The sequence below is a fragment of the Peromyscus californicus genome, unplaced genomic scaffold (genome assembly GCF_007827085.1).
Source record: "Peromyscus californicus insignis strain IS unplaced genomic scaffold, ASM782708v3 Scaffold_9__1_contigs__length_137607984, whole genome shotgun sequence".
NCBI classification, from domain to species: Eukaryota; Metazoa; Chordata; class Mammalia; order Rodentia; family Cricetidae; genus Peromyscus; species Peromyscus californicus.
The window spans coordinates 135,707,813-135,727,448 of NW_026294617.1; the positions used below are offsets into that span (position 1 = coordinate 135,707,813).

Consider the following 19,636-nt stretch of genomic DNA (forward strand, 5'->3'; position numbering starts at 1 on the left):
TTTCCCTGTTTTTCTGTCCATGCTGTCCATGCATCCACCTATTCTCTGCCTGTGTCTTCAGTCTTCTTTCCCTTTCAGACATGTTAAGGATGATTTTTTTTTTTTTTTTTTTTTTTTTTGGTTTTTCGAGACAGGGTTTCTTTGTGTAGCCCTGGCTGTCCCAGAACTAGCTCTGTACATCAGGCTGGCCTCAAACTTAGAGATCCACCTGCCTCTGCCTCCTGAAGGTTGGGATTAAAGGTGCATGCCACCACCACTCAGCTGTTAAGGATGATTTTAATTTTCTTCCATTCTTTTCCTTTTATAACTGTGATTGATAATTAAGTCATGAGAAGTAAATGTATTTTACTAATTCTAAAATTTTACTTTTGTCATTGCTTATATTTTTAGCTTACTAATGTAGCAAAAATTTTTAATTGTATACAAATTAATACTAATAAATATTTCAATTTGCATATCTGTACATGGTCATAGATATATGTATTAAGTGTGTATGTAGATAGCCTTGTATATCTGTCTCTATATATCTCTAGATTATTAATTTTGGTGTTTACAATTAAAAATGTTTTGAGGGATTTGTTTTTATTTTTATTTATTTTTTATTTTTTATTTATTTATTTATTTTTTGGTTTTTCGAGACAGGGTTTCTCTGTGTAGCTTTGCGCCTTTCCTGGATCTCGCTCTGTATGTAGACCAGGCTGGCCTCGAACTCACAAAGATCCGCCTGCCTCTGCCTCCCAAGTGCTGGGATTTAAAGGTGTGCGCCACCACTGCCCGGCTGAGGGATTTGTTTTTATATACACTTTTCATTTGTAGGTGAGAAAGCTCAGAGAAATTGAATAATTTTTAAATGATCATTTTATGTTTTAGTTGTATTTGATTCTTGTTTATTCTGAAACAACTATTTTAAAAATTGTTTTACGGGGCTGGAGAGATGGCTCAGGGGTTAAGAGCACTGACTGCTCTTCCAGAGGTCCCAAGTTCAATTCCCAGCAACCACATGGTGGCTCATATGTAATAAATAAATCTTTAAAAAAAAAAAATTGTTTCACATCTATGTATGACTTTTTACAGTAAATGATGTGAGGGCTGAACATTTTCCCTGTGTATGTGAAGTCCTGAATTTGATCATCAACAGTGGGCGGGGGTGGGGGTGGGGGATAAAAATGGTAGTGATGGGATGCACATTACCAAGTAAACTGTGAAGAGGCTTACTTGGGGACACAGACCAGAGGCTGACAGGAGGATTGTGGTAGAAGGTGAAGGATGAGAGCAAACAATTCAGGGAAGTCTCAGGCTAAAAAGAAATGACATAGAATAATGCAGAGGCTAGATGGGGGGGTGGGAGGGTGGCAAAGGTTTTTCACTAGATTATAAGATTTTATTTAAAAAAGAAATTAGCATCTAATACATTTTATTTTTAATGTCTTAAGACAGTCCTTTTAAACATCACTCCAGAGGAAGCTGAGTTTCAAAATATATTAACAGAGGAATCCCTAGAATTTATATTTATCTTGTGTCAGCCAAGTAATTGCTGGAAATATGTCTAAGAGGAATAAGTAGTAGACAGAAGAGAGAGTGAGCAACATCATTAGATTAATTGCTGTAATAAACCAGTCATGATGATACATATGTGCTTGTAATCCCAGCATTTGGGAGATGCATAGGAGCATCATGAATTCGAGGTTAGCTTGGGTTTATGTATTGCTTTCCAGGGTAGCTTGGACCACCTAGTTAAAAACAAAAAAAGAAACAAACAAAAAAAAAACAACCTTGACTCAAGAGGAAGTGGGGTGGAGAGGTCAGCAATTCAGAGGACCTGGGTTTGGTTCTGCGCACCCACATAGCAACTCAAAACCATCTGTAACCTTAGTTCTTGGGGATCCAGTGTCCTCTTCTGACCTCCTCAGGCACTGAATGCATATGGTGCACATACATACACAAATGCAGGAAAAACACTCATACACATAAGGTAAAAATTTAAAAAAGTACTAAGAACATTTTTACTAATAATATTGATTGATAATTAAGATCTCATCTAAGATGGCCATGATGTTGCACCCTTATAATCCTAGCACCTGGGGAGTTGATGGAGGAGGGTCTGGTGTTTGAGGCCATCCTGAGCTGTATAATGGGGTGGTAAGGCAGAGAGACAGACAGACACAGAAAGAAAATACCCTTGACAACTCATTGAGACAGTCATTACAAACTTTGCCTTGTTGCAGTGTCTTTGCTATATTAAGTGAAGGCTTATTTTGCATGTCAGTGGCATAAAGCATTTTTTAAGCTTTCATCAGAATACTTTGTATTCATATTTTTGTATTTGTATAAAGCTCCTCTTTTCTTCTTGTCTAATTACATAGCAAAGTTTAAATGTTTAGGACCATCAGGCACAGTGGTGTTTTTGCTGTAGTCACAGCTACTTGGGAGGCCAGGCCAAAGGATCACTTGAATTTGGGAATTTTGGGCAGTATAGTAAGCCACTTGGGCACCCAGTGGGGGTTAGGGACCTCCATGTTGCTTAAGGAGGGTTCATCTGGCCCAGGTTAAGACAATATTTAGGTCATAGGCTTTAAGCCAAGGACTAGTTAGTAGTTAGACATGAATATGTCCCCGTGACCACCAGCATTATCATGAGCTGTATGCATAGTCCACTGCTGTGTCAGAGCATTGTGGAAGATCTAATACATATACGTACACACATTTCCCCTAAGTTATAATTATGGAAACACATATGGAATTAGAGTTGACAATGTAACTGGAGAGTTTTTGACTCATGGTAGATACTGCTCTATCAAATGTACTTTAAGCCTTGCGTTTGTGACCATTGTTCCTCAGCTCCCAAGTAGCTGGGCCCTGCTGAGATGGCAGATGTCCTCATGTCTTTGTCTTTTTGCCTCTTTTTATGTACATCTCTCCTTTCTCTTTCCCATCCTGGAAACCCATTACAATTCTCAGGATGGTAGGGACAAAGGACTTTTTTGTGGTATCTGTTCTTTTATGTAGAGTCTAGAATTCTTAAGTGGCTGAAACTTAGTGCCTAATAGTGTAATAGTGTACTTGGATATAAGATAAGATTCCCTTTTGGTATTAGGTGAACATCTGACATGACTACTGACTTTTTTCTCTTGGGCCGTGTGTGAACACAGTGACAGGTCTTGTTAGGCAGTTTAGGTGGCAGACCACTTGGGAGCAGACCAGGTACCAGCAGCAAAGGCTTTACACCTGTAAGAGGTCAAGAGCCCTTAGGGCTTCTTGACTTCATGCTGTAGTTGTGTGTGTGTGTGTGTGTGTGTGTGTGTGTGTGTGTGTGTGTGTGTGTGTGCGCGCGCGCGCATGCTCACTTCCTTATGGTATATGTGTAAATAACGTAGCATGTAGGGATTGTGCTTTTTTGGTTTCTTTTGAGACAAGGTTTCTTTGTGTGTCCCTGGCTATCCTGGAGCTCGCTCTTTAGACCAGAAGCCTGGCCTTGGCCCTGAATGCAGAGATCCTCCTGCAGGTGCCACCATTGCCCAGCACTGTGCTCACTTCTTTATGGTGTGTGTGCGCTATACACAAGGGGACCACACTCAATTCCTTATGGTGTGTATGTGTGCATGTGGTGATCATACTTGCTTCTTGATGGTGTATATGTACCATGCACATGGGGACTGTATTCACTTTATGGTATGTGTGCTGTACACATAGGGATCATACTCAATTTTTTATACTGTGTGCCATCCACATGGGGATCATAATTTTTTTTTAATTAATAAAGTTTTTTTTCCCATTTTTTTTTTCAAGACAGAGTTTCTCTGTGTAGCCCTGGCAGTCCTGTTATTCACTCTGTAGACCAGAAGCTTCAAACTCAGAGATGCCTCTGCTTCCCCAATGATGGGGTTAAAGGTGTGTGCCACCACACCTGACTTAATTAAAATTAAGAAAAAAAAAAGATTATGTGTGTGGATATTGTGCCTGTGTAATGTGTCTGTGCAGCATTTGTGTGCCTGTTATCCATGGAGGCCAGAAGAAGGTGCCCATCCCTCAAACTAGAGTTACAGATGGTTGCGACCTGCCATGTGGGTGCCAAAAATTAAACCTCAGTTCTTTTCAAGAGCAGCCATTGCTCTTAACCACTGAGCCATCTTTCCACCACCACCACCACCACCCCCCCTCCCGCCCCACCACCCCCCCCCCCCCCCCCCCCCCCCCGCCTGCCCCCCATACTTTTTTGTGGTGTGTGTATGCCATGTGTGTGTAGACCATGCTTGCTGCTTTGCTTTAGTTTACCCCTGTTGTTCTGGTGAAATTGTTAGTAATATAATCTTCACCCTTAAAAGTTACTAGTTTTGATTTTAAATTATATATAGCCCTAGTTACTGTTGATATAGCATGTGAACTTGGCTTCATAGTTGAGCTTTTCTTCTGTTTGGAAATCAAGAAAGCCATTTTGCTTTGTAATATGAATTCTTATAGTTGCATTAGCAATTCACATAGCTCTCACAATGACTTTCTGAGAGTGTGGTGACCCTCTCTTGATAGCTGTGCCAAGGAGTTTCTTAGATTAAAGACTGTTGAGCAGCTGGTAAGTGATCCTGGACTAGTAACCTATAATATAAACCTTGCACAAGAATGAGTTCTTCAAGGATGGTGGTAAACTCTTTAATTCCAGTATTTCCTAAGTAGTCATCTGTAGAATGTCTGAGACCATGCCATTCAGCCAGACCATAGCAGGTTCAGGTTACTGATAGAATCAGTAAACTTGCAGATGTGCAGGTCTATAATTGTGTGGTAGAATTTGATTTCTGTCCTAGCTTAATTTCTGTTGCTGTATTAAGAATATCCTGGCTGGGGCCAGATTGATGGTTTAGGGTTTAAACACATACTGCTTTTTCAGAAGACCAAAAGAGTTCAATTCCCAGTACCATATCAGGTGGTTCATAATCATGTATAACTCCAGTTCCCAGAGTATCCAACACCCTTGGTCTCTGAATACCTGAACTCATGTGCACATACCCACACACAGACACACACATATAACTTAAAATAATAAAAATATGGGGCTGTAGAGATGGCTCAGGGGTTAAGAGCACTGGCTGTTCTTCCAGAGGTCCTGAGTTCAATTCCCAGCAACCACATGGTGGCTCACAACCATCTGTAATAAGATCTGGCGCCCTCTTCTGGCATGCAGGCAGAACACCATACACAATCAATCAATCAATCTTTATTAAGAAAAAAACACAAGCAGAACACCGCACTAAACAAACAAACAAATAAATAAAGCTTTATTAAGAAAAAATACCCTGACGAAAACAACTTAGGATGGAAAGAGTTTATTTTAGTTACAATTGCAGGGAACAGCCCAGTGGTAGGAGGCTGAAACAGCCAGCCATAGCACATCTGTAATCAAGGGCAGAGAGAAATATGTGCATTTGTGCTTAGAATTCAGCTATGTTCTTTAAGACAGTTGAGGACCTAATACCAGAGAATGGTGCCGCCCACTTTCAGGATGTGTCTTCTCACATCTGTTAAAGCAGTCAAGGCAGTTCCCCATTGACATTCCTACAGGCCAACCTGATTTAGACAGTTCTTCCCAGGTGATTCTAGATTATGTCAGGTTAATAACTGAAACTGCTCCTTACAATCCACAAGGCTTTCAGGCTGTGGGAATATTTTTTAAAAAGACAGTGGTTGGCTGAATCTAGGAAACTCAACAGAAAGAAAGGCCCTGAAGTGTTGCAGTAGGTAGACATGATTGGTAAGTCTGAAAGGCAGACTGAGGTTTACATAGGTGATTAGGTGTAAGATACAGTTATAAATCAGAATGGTGTTCTCCACTCAAGAGTGGCCCTCATACTGTTGTGCCCACCTAGAGTAGTATGCTGAGCTAGTGATATGATCTTGAAGAGGTCTCTTTTCCCTTTCTGCCTTCCCTATGGAGGTGCAACACAGGGAATGAGGAAACAGTGGTACAGGTGGGGGATAGTACCGCCATGGGAACCTTTTTCTTTCTTGCTTGGTTAACTAAGTGCTCAGAAAAGGGAAATACAGATAATAGAGTATGTATTCAAATAATATTTTAAATAGCATTTTAAATTTAGCTTTTATCTATAAATTCTAAGTTGGGCTATGGTATTAACATCTTAGTTTGAGTTTAGGAGGCACAAAGCTTATATAATTATTAATAAAGTTTTATCAAATTCTGTCACTTTTTACCTACCCATCTTTTATAGGCTTGACACAACTCTCATAGACTTTACTGACATGAAGTGCCAACGAGGGGATCTAAGCTTCATCTTCAATGGGGATGCTGCACCCTCTGAGTCTTTTGTAGTATTAGACAATGAACAAAAAGTTTATCAGCGAATACACCATGAGGTAAGCATGTATTATTAATATTTCCCTAAAGGGTTAAAATTGTGTATCTATTTAGCAAAACCTCTGTAAATTGCTTTATTTAAAGTATAAAGTGTAATTGATGTGGTTAATTCTCAAAGGTTTTCTTTCTTTCTTGTACCCTTCCTTCTTCTAGTCCTCTGTTTTGAACCTGAGAATTCAACTGATCCCTATGCCTGTGGCCTTGGCTTCTAGTTCTCACTTGGTTCTCATGTTGAGTTTGTGTTGTCTGGCTACTTGAGCTGCTACTGTCACTGACTTATGCACAGTGCCCGAACCCAAGCCTCAGTTTCCACCTCCGTTTCCCTTTACCTCTGCCTCTTCTCCCTTTGACTACCTTGTCTACTGCTGTATTTTAAATTACCTCATTTGTTCCCTTTTCCTGCTACTAACAAGAGGTCTCTCAGCAACCACATGTCACTAGATCCCTCCAGGTAGTTTCTGTGTTTGTTTCTTTGAGGTGGGGAAGACTCTTGAGCTCAAGTGCTTCTCCTATCTCAGCCTCCTAAGTGTCCTGTGATGATTTTAAAGTTCTTTCTTTCATGTGTACTTTTTTTTTGTCATTCCCACATTGCTGCTTCTTCACTCACTGTCTTGGATTGGACCTTCATAGTTAATGTTGTGTGTGCACTAATGAAATAGTTTCCTAATTCATACCAAGAAATGCAGATTTACAGGAGAAAAGGAAGAAGAAAGGGAGATGAGTCAGGTGAGTGAAGTCAGGAACAGGCCATTTTGGAAAAAGGTCTGACTACACTGAATGAGAAAGTGTTAAGGCCTTAAAGCCAGAAAAGTTACCTCACAATCAGCTACAGTCAGCAACAGAGGGTCACAGATGTTTAAATAAGGTATTGATTTGACCAGATTTTCGTGAAACTGTTTTATACGTTTTCCTCCCCATTACCCACCCACAGAGTTGCCCCCCCCCCCCCATTCCACATGCCATAGCTGCTAGGAGCTGCCAGGTGCTGTGGGTGACAGTGTGTGTAGTAGTAGTCGCTATAGTCTACTGACCCTTAATATTAGGGTTATAATCTTAAGTGCTTTACAGCCTTTTATGTTGCATGTAACCTATGCAAATCAGTATCTTTTTCATAGATTAGGAAACTGAAGCTTACAGGTGATAGGTGACAGCTCCAATATTACCCAGTGTCTGAAATGAATTAGAACTTGGAGGCAATGAAATTATATGAGAAGATTTTACAGTTACTCATTTAAGGGGTGATGATGATACTAGGGATGTGTGGTAAATAAGAGCGATAAATGAAGATATACGTTGGCTAAAAACAACCACCTAACTCATTGTTTTCCTCAAAACTGCTTTCTCTCTTTGGGTGAATGGTATCATTATCTTAGAAACCCAGAAGTTATTTTTGACATCTTTTCTCACACTCTATGATTTCTGACTGGAGCACATGCCTGCTTATTTCTTTCCTTAATGTCATTATGTCAGCATTCATGTTCATCCTGTTGTTTCTAGAATTTAGATTTTCAATATCTCTCCTTGGAAGTATTATGAAAGCCTTATGTGTGATCTTCCTGGCTCCCTTGTTGTCTACTTTGTCACATTGAGCTTTGACAATAAAGTCATGGGCCCTTTTTATTCAGGCGTTTTAAAGATTCGGCATCACTGGAAGGGTGAGATTGCAGCTGCTTTGGCTCGTTTCATATGACCTTACTTCACTCACTTCCCAGTGTTTCTTTTGGCTTGCTGTTTAGATAACCTCTTAGTAAACTTATGTGTAGCTAAGTTTTCCTGCCTGGCCCACAGTCAGGACAAATCTCTGCCACCCGCCAGTCCCACAACCGCTCAGAACCGACCAAGTAAACACAGAGACTTAAATTGGTTTCAAACTGTATGGCCGTGGCAGGCTTCTTGCTAACTGTTCTTACAGCTTAAATTAATCCATTTCTATTAATCTATACCTTGCCACGTGGCTTGTGGCTTACCGGTACTTTACATCTTCCTTGTCCTGATGGCTGCTGGCAGTGTCTCCCTCACCCAGCTTCCTGTTCTCTCAATTCTCCTCTGTTAGTCCTGCCTATACTTCCTGCCTGGCCACTGACCAATCAGTGATTTATTCATTGACCAACCAGCAACACATTTGACATACAGACCATCCCACAGCACTTCCCCCTTTCTTTTCTTAAAAAGGAAGGTTTTAACCTTTACACATCTCCAAAGTCAGCTTGGTATATTTGGGAATTTGGGTGTAGCTTCTCTTACTACTTCCTGCTGGAGGGGGGCGCTGTATCTTCTGGGGAAACAAAGACTATTTTAGGATTATGGAGTAGTCCGTGAGGCTGTATCGTCTGAGCCAGTTGCCTTGAAACCATTCTGGATGTTGGGTCATCTGGGCCATGGTGTCATTGGAGACCTTTCAGGGGGTCTTGGCTGGTCAAACCTGATGTGTCTTAATCTGGAACAGATCCATAGCCTCTGGCTTTCTGTGGAAACAAAAGCAGAGCCTCCTTTCCAAAGCAACATATCCTTACATCCAAATTTTGAAGTCAAGGTACCTTTAAAATATACATTTTGGCATAACTCAACAGCTTTTGTAATCAAATGTTTTTCTTCAGTTATGAATATCAAAGAGAACATAATCCAGATTCTCTGTGTGGTAGCCATCTTTACGTGGCTTATTTTTTTATATTAGCTTATGCCTATTGCTTTGAACTGCAGTCTTCTAAGCCTGAAACGGCGCTGGCGCTGCTGGCTCTGCCCACTTCAGCTTCCCAACATGGCGGTGATACGTTTTCCGCCAGCTCTGGGAGCCATCAACTCTCAGAAATAGTGGGTCTATGCTTCTATCAAAGCAGCATGTAGCCCAGAAACCTCTTTTTTTTGTTTTGTACTAGCAAAGGCTAAATCCACCAAGCAGCTTAATGTGCCACTTGCAGAGGCCTCATTCCCGCCATACCGCAGCTATGGCTCTAATAGCTCTGACCCCCAGACAACTTTATTTATTAACATACAATTAAAATCACATTTCAGTACAAGTAAAATACCACCACACTTATGGGTATCTACATGTGTCGGGTTACTTGAGGCTTCCTTTTTTGTTTGTGATGTTTCTATTTCCTGAACCTTGAAGGCTCTTTTTGCATCCTTTATATCCAAGGTCACCTACTTAGAGTTAATTTTTCCATGCCAAGTGACCATTGTATTTATGTTCTTTTTTTGTTCTAATTTAAAAAGTTACTTTATTATTTTATACGTATGGCTGTTTTACCTGCATATATGTTTGGGTACACATGTGTGTCTCTGGTTCTTTTAGAGTCTAGATGAGTTGGATCCCCTGGAACTAGAGTTACAGATGGCTGTGGGTGAACTGCCATGTGGGTGCTGGGAATTGAACTTGGGTCCTCTGCAAGAGTAGCCAGTGCTCCTATATTTATGCTGTTACTATATCTCAAATCAGGTGCTGGGGTATAGTTTGGTAGGTAGAAGTGTTTGGCCAGCAGCATAAGACCTTGGGTTTGATCAAACAGTATGATAAAGAACACATGTAATCCCAGCATTTGCTAGTTTGAGACAGGAAGATCAGGAGTTAAAGGCCATTCTTAGCTACTTAGCAAGTTTGAGGCCTGCCTGAGCTGTATATTTCTTCAAAAAAAAAAAAAAAAATCTTTGTTTATGTGCCCCACCTCCATTCCCAACCTCTTCACCTCCGTCTCTGTTTGGCTAATCTCCCTGAAGGCAATGAGGTTATTTTAGTTTTATCATCTGGTACCTAACACAGCATTTACACCATAGATTGACAGATTCTTAAGTCTGGGACATATTGAGACTTTTTAGATATACTCATTATCTGGACAGAACATTACAAACACTTACTAGATTGTAAGCCATGCACAGTCTGAGCACAGCCATGTTCAGTGAAACTCAGTGTTGGAAGCCCACAACTGAATTTGGCTTGCCAGCTGCAGGCTGCTGGTACCTGTTATAGCGTCTTTATTAGATAATTTGACCTCTTTGTGTAAGTGGCAGCTGTAGTCAGTTCGGCACACACACACCAGTACTAAGAGAGAAGCCAGAAATGAGCCCAATATGAACAAGTGTTAGCTGATGTGTTATGGTCACCAGAGCAGTACTGCTTATGATTTTGTGTGTGTGTGTGTGTCTGTCTGTCTGTCTCACCGTCCGTCCGTCCGTCCTCTGATGAAGGTGCAGGGACTCATAAGTATTTGAGTGGTGATGCTTAGCGATATATATATATATCGCTATATATATATATGATGTCATTAGAGGATGCATGCAGACTATGTGTAGACATCATGCCATTTTGTGCCAGAGACTGGAGCATCTCACATTTTGTTATCTCTGAGGAGTCCCAGAGTCAAACTCTTGGAGATACTAAGAGAGGATAACAGTTGTTTGTTGTAATATGCAAACATAAACAATGATCGCTCACTAAATGCTTGTTGAGAGAATATAATTAACAGCAGATCTCTGTCTGTGATGGGTCCTTGATTTATAGATAGATTTCTGTTCCTGAAGCTTGTCTGAACATACACACACAAAAAAAAGGATTTACAGTGTTCAGTACCCAAGGTGACTTGAAAAACTTGAAATGGAATATTTACATGTTCTTTTCAACCTATTGCAACCAAAATATTTCTATAGAAAACTGTCCAGTATTTGTGTTACCCAGGAATCCATTTTCACTCATTATACATTAGCAGTAATGTCAGGATTTTGCACCCTTTGTTTGTAAGGGTGGTGAAGATAGTATTGATGTAGTTCCAGGCTGTTGGTGCTGATTGCTGTAGACTCAGTGACACAGGTACAGTGATACCCAATTGACAGTGAGGTGTGAAGAATAGGAAATAGCCATCTGCTTGTAGCCATTGCAAACCTTTGGGCAGCCTTCATTCCCTAGCCTCTACTTAATATGAGCCTGTTATGAGAGGACTTCATTGTGTATCTGCTTGCTTGTTCCCTAGCTCCCCATCTCCCCATCCTGTGTTTCTCTGTCCTAGAAGCAAGCACATAGATTAGCTATGTGAGTCTGGTGACCTGAAGTCAATCCCTGGAACCCATGTGAAGATAAAAAGAGAACGAACCCAATAAAGTTGTCCTTTAACTTCCATGTGTGCATCATGACATACATGTGTCCCTCCATCATCCACACACACATTATGCATGTACAAATGTATAGAAAAATACTTTAAAAGAAAAAAAAAGACAAAGCTTAAGCAAGGCTGTTGGTACCGTTTTGAGAATCATATTCTTGACTTCCTTTTCTAATAAAAAGTATTGGGAAACCCCACCCTTCTCCTTTGTTCTTCTAATTATTTACTTAATGTTTTTAGATAGGGTCTCACTATGTTAACTCTGACTGGCTGGGTACTCACTATGGAGACCAGGATGGCCTTGAACTCACAGAGATCTTCCTGCCTCTGCCTCCCTAGTGCTGGGATAAAAGTTGCCCTTCACCACAGCCAGCTCCCTTGTTCTTAGAAATTATTGAAAAAGAAAGACTCAGATAACAGTGATGGATTTTTTTTCTTACATTACCAATAACTAAAGGCTAATTTATCTGCATTTAAAGTAAATAAAACCTTTGTATAGGATTTTGTCCCAGGTCTTTCTATTTAATTCTTAAAGAAGTTTAAAAAAAAGTTGTTCTACAGATCATATAGCTCCATAATGAATAACAATGAGTTTATTACATTTATTTAAGTGTGAAAATGCTGTATTTCATGTGCTGTGCTTTTAAAGAGTCATAATTAGACATAATTCTGAGTTACTAGAGGAGATATGAAATGTAAACATCTAGTTTTAGATTAAGTAACACTTCACATTATTTAGAAACTATATATTTTTGTCTTTTGAAATTTGTTACATCTTTGAAGGAAACCCAGATTCTTACATTAACTTTTCCCCCAACCTAGGAGTCAGAGATGGAAACAGAAGAAGAAGTTGATATTTTAATGAGCAGTGATATTTATTCTGCAACTTTATCAACCAAATCGATTTCTTTCACACGTGCCCAAACTGGATGGCTTTTTCGGGAAGATAAAACAGTATGTAAAAATATAGTTTCTTTTTGTTTTTTTAACTTAAAAATTTGGTGTCCTACCAAAATAATGATGGAAATACAGGAATTGTCCTTTAGCTGATCTTTCCTCTTTTTTGAATTCACATAGGTAGTTAGAATTTGTAGTTACATAGTTTGCGTGTATGTTTTGGGAAATCCCAGAGAGAAAGTGTAGTTCATTTGAACTCTTGTTGTCTGCCTTCCTCATAAGGAGGAATTTGCACTCGGTTCCATTCTTTTTCTAGTGCTTTGTGTAGAAGAGGCCTGTGGAGAGATGCACACTTGAATTTATTCCGCTGGGTCTTTTCCTCCTACTTTAGAGCTCCTGTGTCTTATATCTGCTCATATTAAGCCTACATCTTTACAAAAAAACTATGGTGAATTTAAATCTCAGTGGAAGTTTCTATAATTCCCATCACATCTGTCAGCAAGAGGCAACATAAGACTAACTAAAATGCTAAGACAGTTTCACCTGGTGTGGCCTATATAGAATGTTGAGCCAATGGTATTCAGGTTTGAAATTGGCCTGAGTCATATAATTTTGAATGAAATGGATAATGAAACATTTTAATAAATGAATAATTACTTATAAATTAATAAAATGAATAACTATAAATTTAACAATAAGAGCTGCATCAGGTAAGGGGCGAAGATTTAATTTTTTTCAATTACATTTCATTGAACATAAGTAAGTGTTTTTACGTTGGAAAAACAAACCATGTTTTCACTTAAAACTGTAACTCAGTTACAGGAGATAGCAAAGAAGGGTGTTGGGGATGAATGAGGTAAGATATGAGAGAAAATGGAAGAAAAAGGAGAGGTGGGCATGGGGGGTGGCTTTCTTGTTTTAAGGGATTGGCTTGCATGCTTATGGGAGTTTGCAGGTTTGAACTGTTATAGCAGGCTGGATGTTGAGGGGAGAGTTGGTACCATCTGGAGTCAGAAATCTACGGCTAGAATATCAGGATTTTTGTGTTGCAGTTTTAAAGAAGAATTGCTTTTTCTTCTAGAATCCTTAGTGTTTTCTGTTAAGGCTCAGGGGATTGAATGAAACCCACACAGTTTACAGAGGGAAATCTGTTTTTCCAGAGCCTGTTAATTCAGTGTTAATTGTATTAAGAATGCCACCACAGCAGGATGTTGATGATCACAAAATTATATACCATACAGCCTTACATATGAAGTCAGAAGACTCCATGGACCACTGTCTATAATCCTGGAACTCCTGCAGTCCTTTTTAGCATTATTCACACATAAATATGTATCTGTAAATAATGTGTAGTGTTTTGTAATGATACGCTTTAATACAGTGGTGTCTAAGGCTTTGGAACTGGCTATTTCATGAGTGTCGAGGGGGGAGCCTCTATTCCTCACATGAGTGCTGCTTATTTCTGTTAGCAGCTTGCATGTTACATAGTAAGTGTGCTACAGCTTTTTTCTGCAGCCTTAGTGTTGGCACACGTTTCTGCCATTTCCTCCATTGTCACTCAATTCATTCATCTTCCACATGCCTTTGCAGTGTACAGTACAGGCAGCAAGAATGATGATATAGCATGAAACAGCAGTGGCTGGGTCATGCATGAGCAGCACACACTTGAGATTTTTGTTGATAGGGTAGTTTATATTTGATAAATGCTGCTTCTTTATGGTCACAAGACCTGTTAATTACCTCCCAGACACACATAAGGTCTATCCCTAAACCCTCAAAGCCTATTTGGCAACAATTGGCACTTAGGACTCCAGGCTGTGGGTCCAGTATTGCAGTGCATTTGTTGCTTTGAAGTCTTACTTGTCTGTGCTCTGTTCTTCTGGACAGCATTAGATGGATCACTTCAAGAGAAGATAAAAATTGAAACTGCTGTCCACCTAGTGTTACCACTAAGCAGCCAAAAGCTCTTGAACAGCGGCTAGGTGACCTTCTTAAATCTTTGACAGGTAAGGAGGGAGTCAGTGTGCCATGGTTCCCATTTTGTAGGTAGAAACGGGTGCAAAATGTTTGGCTTCGTGGTGACCTTTAAGGAGGTACAAAAACACTGGAAATGTGCTGTACACATAGTTTTGAAATGCCAGGGCACAGCAAGGTGGAGTAGTCAACCTGGACACAGGTGGAAATGGGAAGCTGAGTCAAGTAAGTTCATAATAAGGAGATAGTTTTATAAGGGTCTTTGTGAATGTTGGAGGTGCGGGTCAGCGTCGGATGATAATTGAGACTTCACTGGAAAGAACTGCCCGCTTTCTTCTTGCTGCCTTTTTGGTCACTTGAGTTTCTGCGCCTGCATCTATAATTTAAATATTTACATGTATTAGTGAGCAAGGCTACTCGTTTTCTTTTCTTTTTTTTTTTTTTTTTTTTTGAAGCAGTGACTAGCAATAACTTGAAGTTTTATCTTGTCAGAGATCAGAAGGCCCACTGTGGCTTGGACTGTGGATTTTAATTCTGCTTTTCTATCTATAAAATGGGAACAGTGTTACCCCTGACCCCTCCTTGTTACTCAAATTTGACTGTTTAATAAGGTTCTTAGATTGTTTTGTGCTACTTGCGAGTAGGTAGTAAAAGAATACCAATCGAGCTTCTGTTTAGATGCCTAATTTGCAGGTTAATTAGCATACATCTTTTGTACTTTAAATTTCCCTTTGTAGTTTAGAAATGAATGATAGTATACCTAACTTCTGAAAATATTTGATCATTTCACATATTAACAGAATATTTTCACCTACATGGTACATGTTTGTGGAGAACTTTATGATCTCAACGCTTTTTAAAAATCTGAGATCAACCTTTCTTTAAACTGTCATTTTGGAATATTTGATTTTGTTTTAGGAAAGAGTAGGAAACTTTTTGGCAGACTTTTATCTGGTGAATGGACTTGTTCTAGAATCAAGGAAAAGAAGAGAACATCTCAGTGAGGAGGACATTCTGCGGAATAAAGCCATCATGGAGAGCCTGAGCAAAGGTGGGAGCCTGACGGAGCAGAACTTTGAGGTGCGCTTCTATTAACTCTGCCAACCTGTAAATCTTCATTGTCTTTGTTTATTAAGAATGAAGAGTGGGGGAGACCTTTGGTATTTTTTGAGTCTGACTAGGTCTTTGAGGTTTCATTAGTCAGTAGATTAAAGTCATCTTGTAAACATGAAACCTGGTATTAATTTTTATTCCGTATTGTGCCACCTGCTGCCTTTAAGACCTAGCTGAAGGTTCACGCACTTCATAGGTCATCTCTAGCCTGTATAGCCAGGGACTATGTCCTGAGTCTCTGCTTATTATTGAAACACTGTGTGCAGTGAGTGTGGGGTCAGGAAGGATCGGGAAAAGGAAAGTAGGAAGTGAGAAGATAAATGAAAAAAATGGGGATTGTTCTACCACCTGATTTCTCAAATGAACTGGATATTGCTCTTTTTCTTTTTAAAATGTTACTGTGTATGTATGTGTACATATCATGTGAGGCCAAGTGCCAGAGAGGCCAGAAGTGTGTGTCAGATCTTCTGGGACTGGAGTTACATGTGGTTGTGATCTGTGTGATAGGGGTCCTGGGATCCAAACTTGGGTCCTCTGAAAGACAAGCAAGTGCTTCTGACCACTGAGCCGTCTCTTCTAGGTTCTTAAATTTTATTTTCTTCAAGCCATTTCCTCTATGAATATCCCTAGATGTTAACTTACTCTCTGTACAGGAGATTTTTCAAGTTTCAGAATAGGGATTCTTTTTTTTTTTTAGGTTTTTTTTTTTTTTTTTTTTTTTTTTTTAGTTTTTCGAGACAGGGTTTCTCTGTGTAGCTTTGAGCCTTTTTTGGAACTTGCTTTGTAGACCAGGCTGGCCTGGAACTCACAGAGATTCGCCTGACTCTGCCTCCCGAGTGCTAGGACTAAAGGTGTGCGCCACCACCACCTGGCTCAGAATAGGGATTCTTGAGAGAGAATGGAATTAGTCCAGAAGATCATGGCCACTTTCTTTTTAAACTAGTATCTAAATAAAATGGATTGAAAGCAACCAAAGCACGCCTCACATAGTGACAGTCATTGCTACTCTGTGAAGCAGCAGTGTGACTGTGTTTGTAGGCACTCATATATGTGTGACTACTAGGGCTAAAGTCTAGGAGAACAAAATGACCAGATTTCCTTAGAATTAGTGTGACAGGCCTTACTTAAAAATGGATTTTGTTCTGATGGTGGCTATTAGTAATAGCTATTAATATTACTAATAGCCACCATCTGTTTAATATTGGGGATGAATACATGGAACATTATCAAACAGAAGAAATTCATGGACTGTTTGACCATTAGCTCTGATGAGCTGATCGGTGGTGTATAAATGTATATAAAAACAATATGGGCATTAAGTCTACAGACTTAATTGATGCCTATTCAAATGTAGACAACTTGATTTTCATACAGTTACATGAATTGTATTCTAATGTATTTGAATTGTTAAAGAGTTCTTTAAATGACATTTTAAGCAGCTGTAATTTTTCAAACAAATTAAAATAGAGTTTACTGGATGTAGCTATAGAATAGAACAGAATATGCATGAAGTGTATAAGCTTTCAGCTTTAGTCAGAAATTAAAGGAAACTCTTATGAACTATAGGCTTATTTTGGCTCTGGCATGGTGGGGCAGATTTGGACTTCATTTCTGGTGCTGGGAGTGTCTGCTGAAGGCTGTTGTTCATCAGAGATCACCATGAGACAGGAAAAACACAGTTTTGTTTTATTATTTTTGAGACAGGATCTTCTGTTTCTTCTAAGTAGGCCCCAGATTTCTGATCCTCCTGCCTTAGCTTTGTGGCTATGCATACCAAACTCAGTTATGAACCTTGTGATTCTTGGTGAATATTTAAGTTTAGTTTGTCATTTTTTTAAATATATGTATATGGGGGCTTCTGATGATTATGACATTGAATTTATAAATAAATCCATTGCTACATAAAACTTTATTTGAATTTTTGTTTATGTTTATATGTATGTGTTGCTGGGTCTAGAACTTGGGGCTTTGTTTATATCACAGCTTTTGGCTAACCCCAGCTATCAGTTCTTTTTCCATTATCTGGCTTCTTTGTGGCAGCTCCTATTTTCTATAGGCATTCATAAAGGGTGGATCCTCTGTTCAAATCCATTCTTTCTACAGCACATCCATTGCTACTTTGGAACAGGGATCTGTGGCTTTTCCAGACATTTGTAAAGTCTGTAGCAGGCTGCTGCAACAAGCCACAGTTGACCAATCCCAGTTAGTGGGATATATCCCTTTGACTAGGGACATACTAATACTAGAAAGATGTAGTTGGAAGTTTTCCTGTGTTCCAGCTGGCCAGCAGTTGGGACAAATCTCTCACCTACAGTCCTGCAGCTTTTTATAAAATAATCACACAGAGGCTTAAATTATTTATAACTGCTTGGCTGTTAGCTCAGGCTTATTACTGACTAGCTCTTACACTTAAATTAACCCATAATTCTTATCTATTTAGCCACGTGGATTGGTACCTTTTCTCAGTTCTGCCTTGACATCTTGCTTTCTCTGTGTCTGGCTGGCGACTCCTGACTCAGCCTTCCTCTTCCCACAGTTCTCCTTGTCTGCTTATCCCACCTATAGAAAGAGGGGGAAAGGTGGGCCAGGTGGCACATGCCTGTACCCCCAGCTCTTGGGAGGTGAAGGATCTGGAGTTGAGGATCTTGGGTACATAGTGAACTAGAAGCCAGCTTGGGTTACCTGAGACCCTATCTTTAAAACAACTCAGAACAAAGCTCCCTCCCTCTCTGATCAGGCTGTAGTGGTGTTACTTTTGGCTGTCATTCACCTTATTTCTCCCTAGCAGTTTTCAGTTTGCACTGCTTCTCCTTAGTTTACTTCCTATTGCTGGCTCATCCTACAGTGATCTAAACTCATATTTAACAGTCACTGATATCTGACCTTAAAGATAGTTAACAGGTAATTCCTTGTGATATCTCTCCTTTTCCTGTTTCCTACCGTAGTTGAAATAAATATATTGATTCATATTTTTCACTGTAATTCTCCTTGCTTTAAAAACATTATTATAAGCCTGGCAGTGGTGGAGCATGCCTTTAATTTCAGCACTCGGGAGGCAGAGGCATGCAGATCTCTGAGTTGGAGGCTAGCCTGGTCTACAGAGTGAGTTTTAGGACAAGTGGGGCTATATTGAGAGACCCCCGTCTCAAAAAACAAAACTGAAAAGATGGAAGCCTCCACAAGTCTGTAGAGCTGGCTTCTGTAGTTTCATTTGACCTGAAATCATTTTTTGAGCCGACATAGTGCTGTGTAACTCAAGCACTTGGGAGACTGTTGCTGGAGGCTTCTTTGAGCCTAGGAGTTTTGGGTTGTGGGAAACCTGTAGGAAAATTCAGCCCTGTGCCCTCACCTAGGCAGTATGAATAGACTCAGTCTAGTAATTTTTTCCCCTCTCTTTGAGACAGTCTCATGTAGTTCAGGATGGCCTTGAATTTATTGTGTAGTAGAGGATGACCTTAAACCTCATGCTCCCATTTCCCAGGCATTTGTGCCATCTCCACTGACTATCCCTGAACTGTATCCCTGAACTGCTCATTGATACAGTTTTTTTTCTTCTGCTGCTTTAAATTTTTTGAAGCCAGTATGCTTGCATCTGTCTGTGCTTCTGTATCTAGCATACTGTCTGGAAGATTTTTAGATGCCTGAAACAGTGAAGAGATGTTAGCTTGATGCTAATATTAATAAATATTTGTGTTAATGCTTAAATTGCCATGGGATTACCTTGGGATTATCCTCATTAAATGTTACATAGAAGAGGCTAAGTGGACCAGTACTTAGTTTGCTGTTCTGTTAGGCATGCTAACATGCTGTCACTAAAAACCCCAGCCCCAGTTGATTATCTTGTGAGACAGTTTTGTCTGGATCCAGTGTGTCCAAACCCTTGACATCTCACTTAATTTGGAAAGCACACAAACAGCAAAGCAGCACAGAGTTTTATTTAGAGACAGTAACAGAGACTGCAAAGGAGCAGTGGCCTACTTGAGCTAGAGCACGCAGGAGCCACAGATAGTGTATGGGGTTACCTTTTATGGTGTCTGGGAAGAGGGGGAATTGATGGCTAGAGGAGAGATATGATGGTTTTCTGTTTTGATTGACATGCTTGAGTTACCTGTATATGTCCTTTACCATGATGCATCTGATGTTAATAATTTTGCATGTCTAATCTCGCATTGGCATCAGATGACATATAGGGGTTTTT

The 19,636-nt window shown here is 39.8% G+C and overlaps 1 protein-coding gene across 1 annotated transcript in view; it reads left to right on the forward strand.

Annotated features, from left to right (window-relative positions):
• Ankrd13c (ankyrin repeat domain 13C) overlaps positions 1-19,636 on the forward strand; it is a 54,571-nt gene that overhangs the window by 26,299 nt on the left and 8,636 nt on the right. The window contains exons 7-9 of the mRNA XM_052730459.1: positions 6,216-6,360; positions 12,277-12,408; positions 15,244-15,405. Of these exons, the coding sequence (XP_052586419.1) occupies positions 6,216-6,360; positions 12,277-12,408; positions 15,244-15,405 (439 nt within the window). The remainder of the gene's footprint in view (positions 1-6,215; positions 6,361-12,276; positions 12,409-15,243; positions 15,406-19,636) is intronic.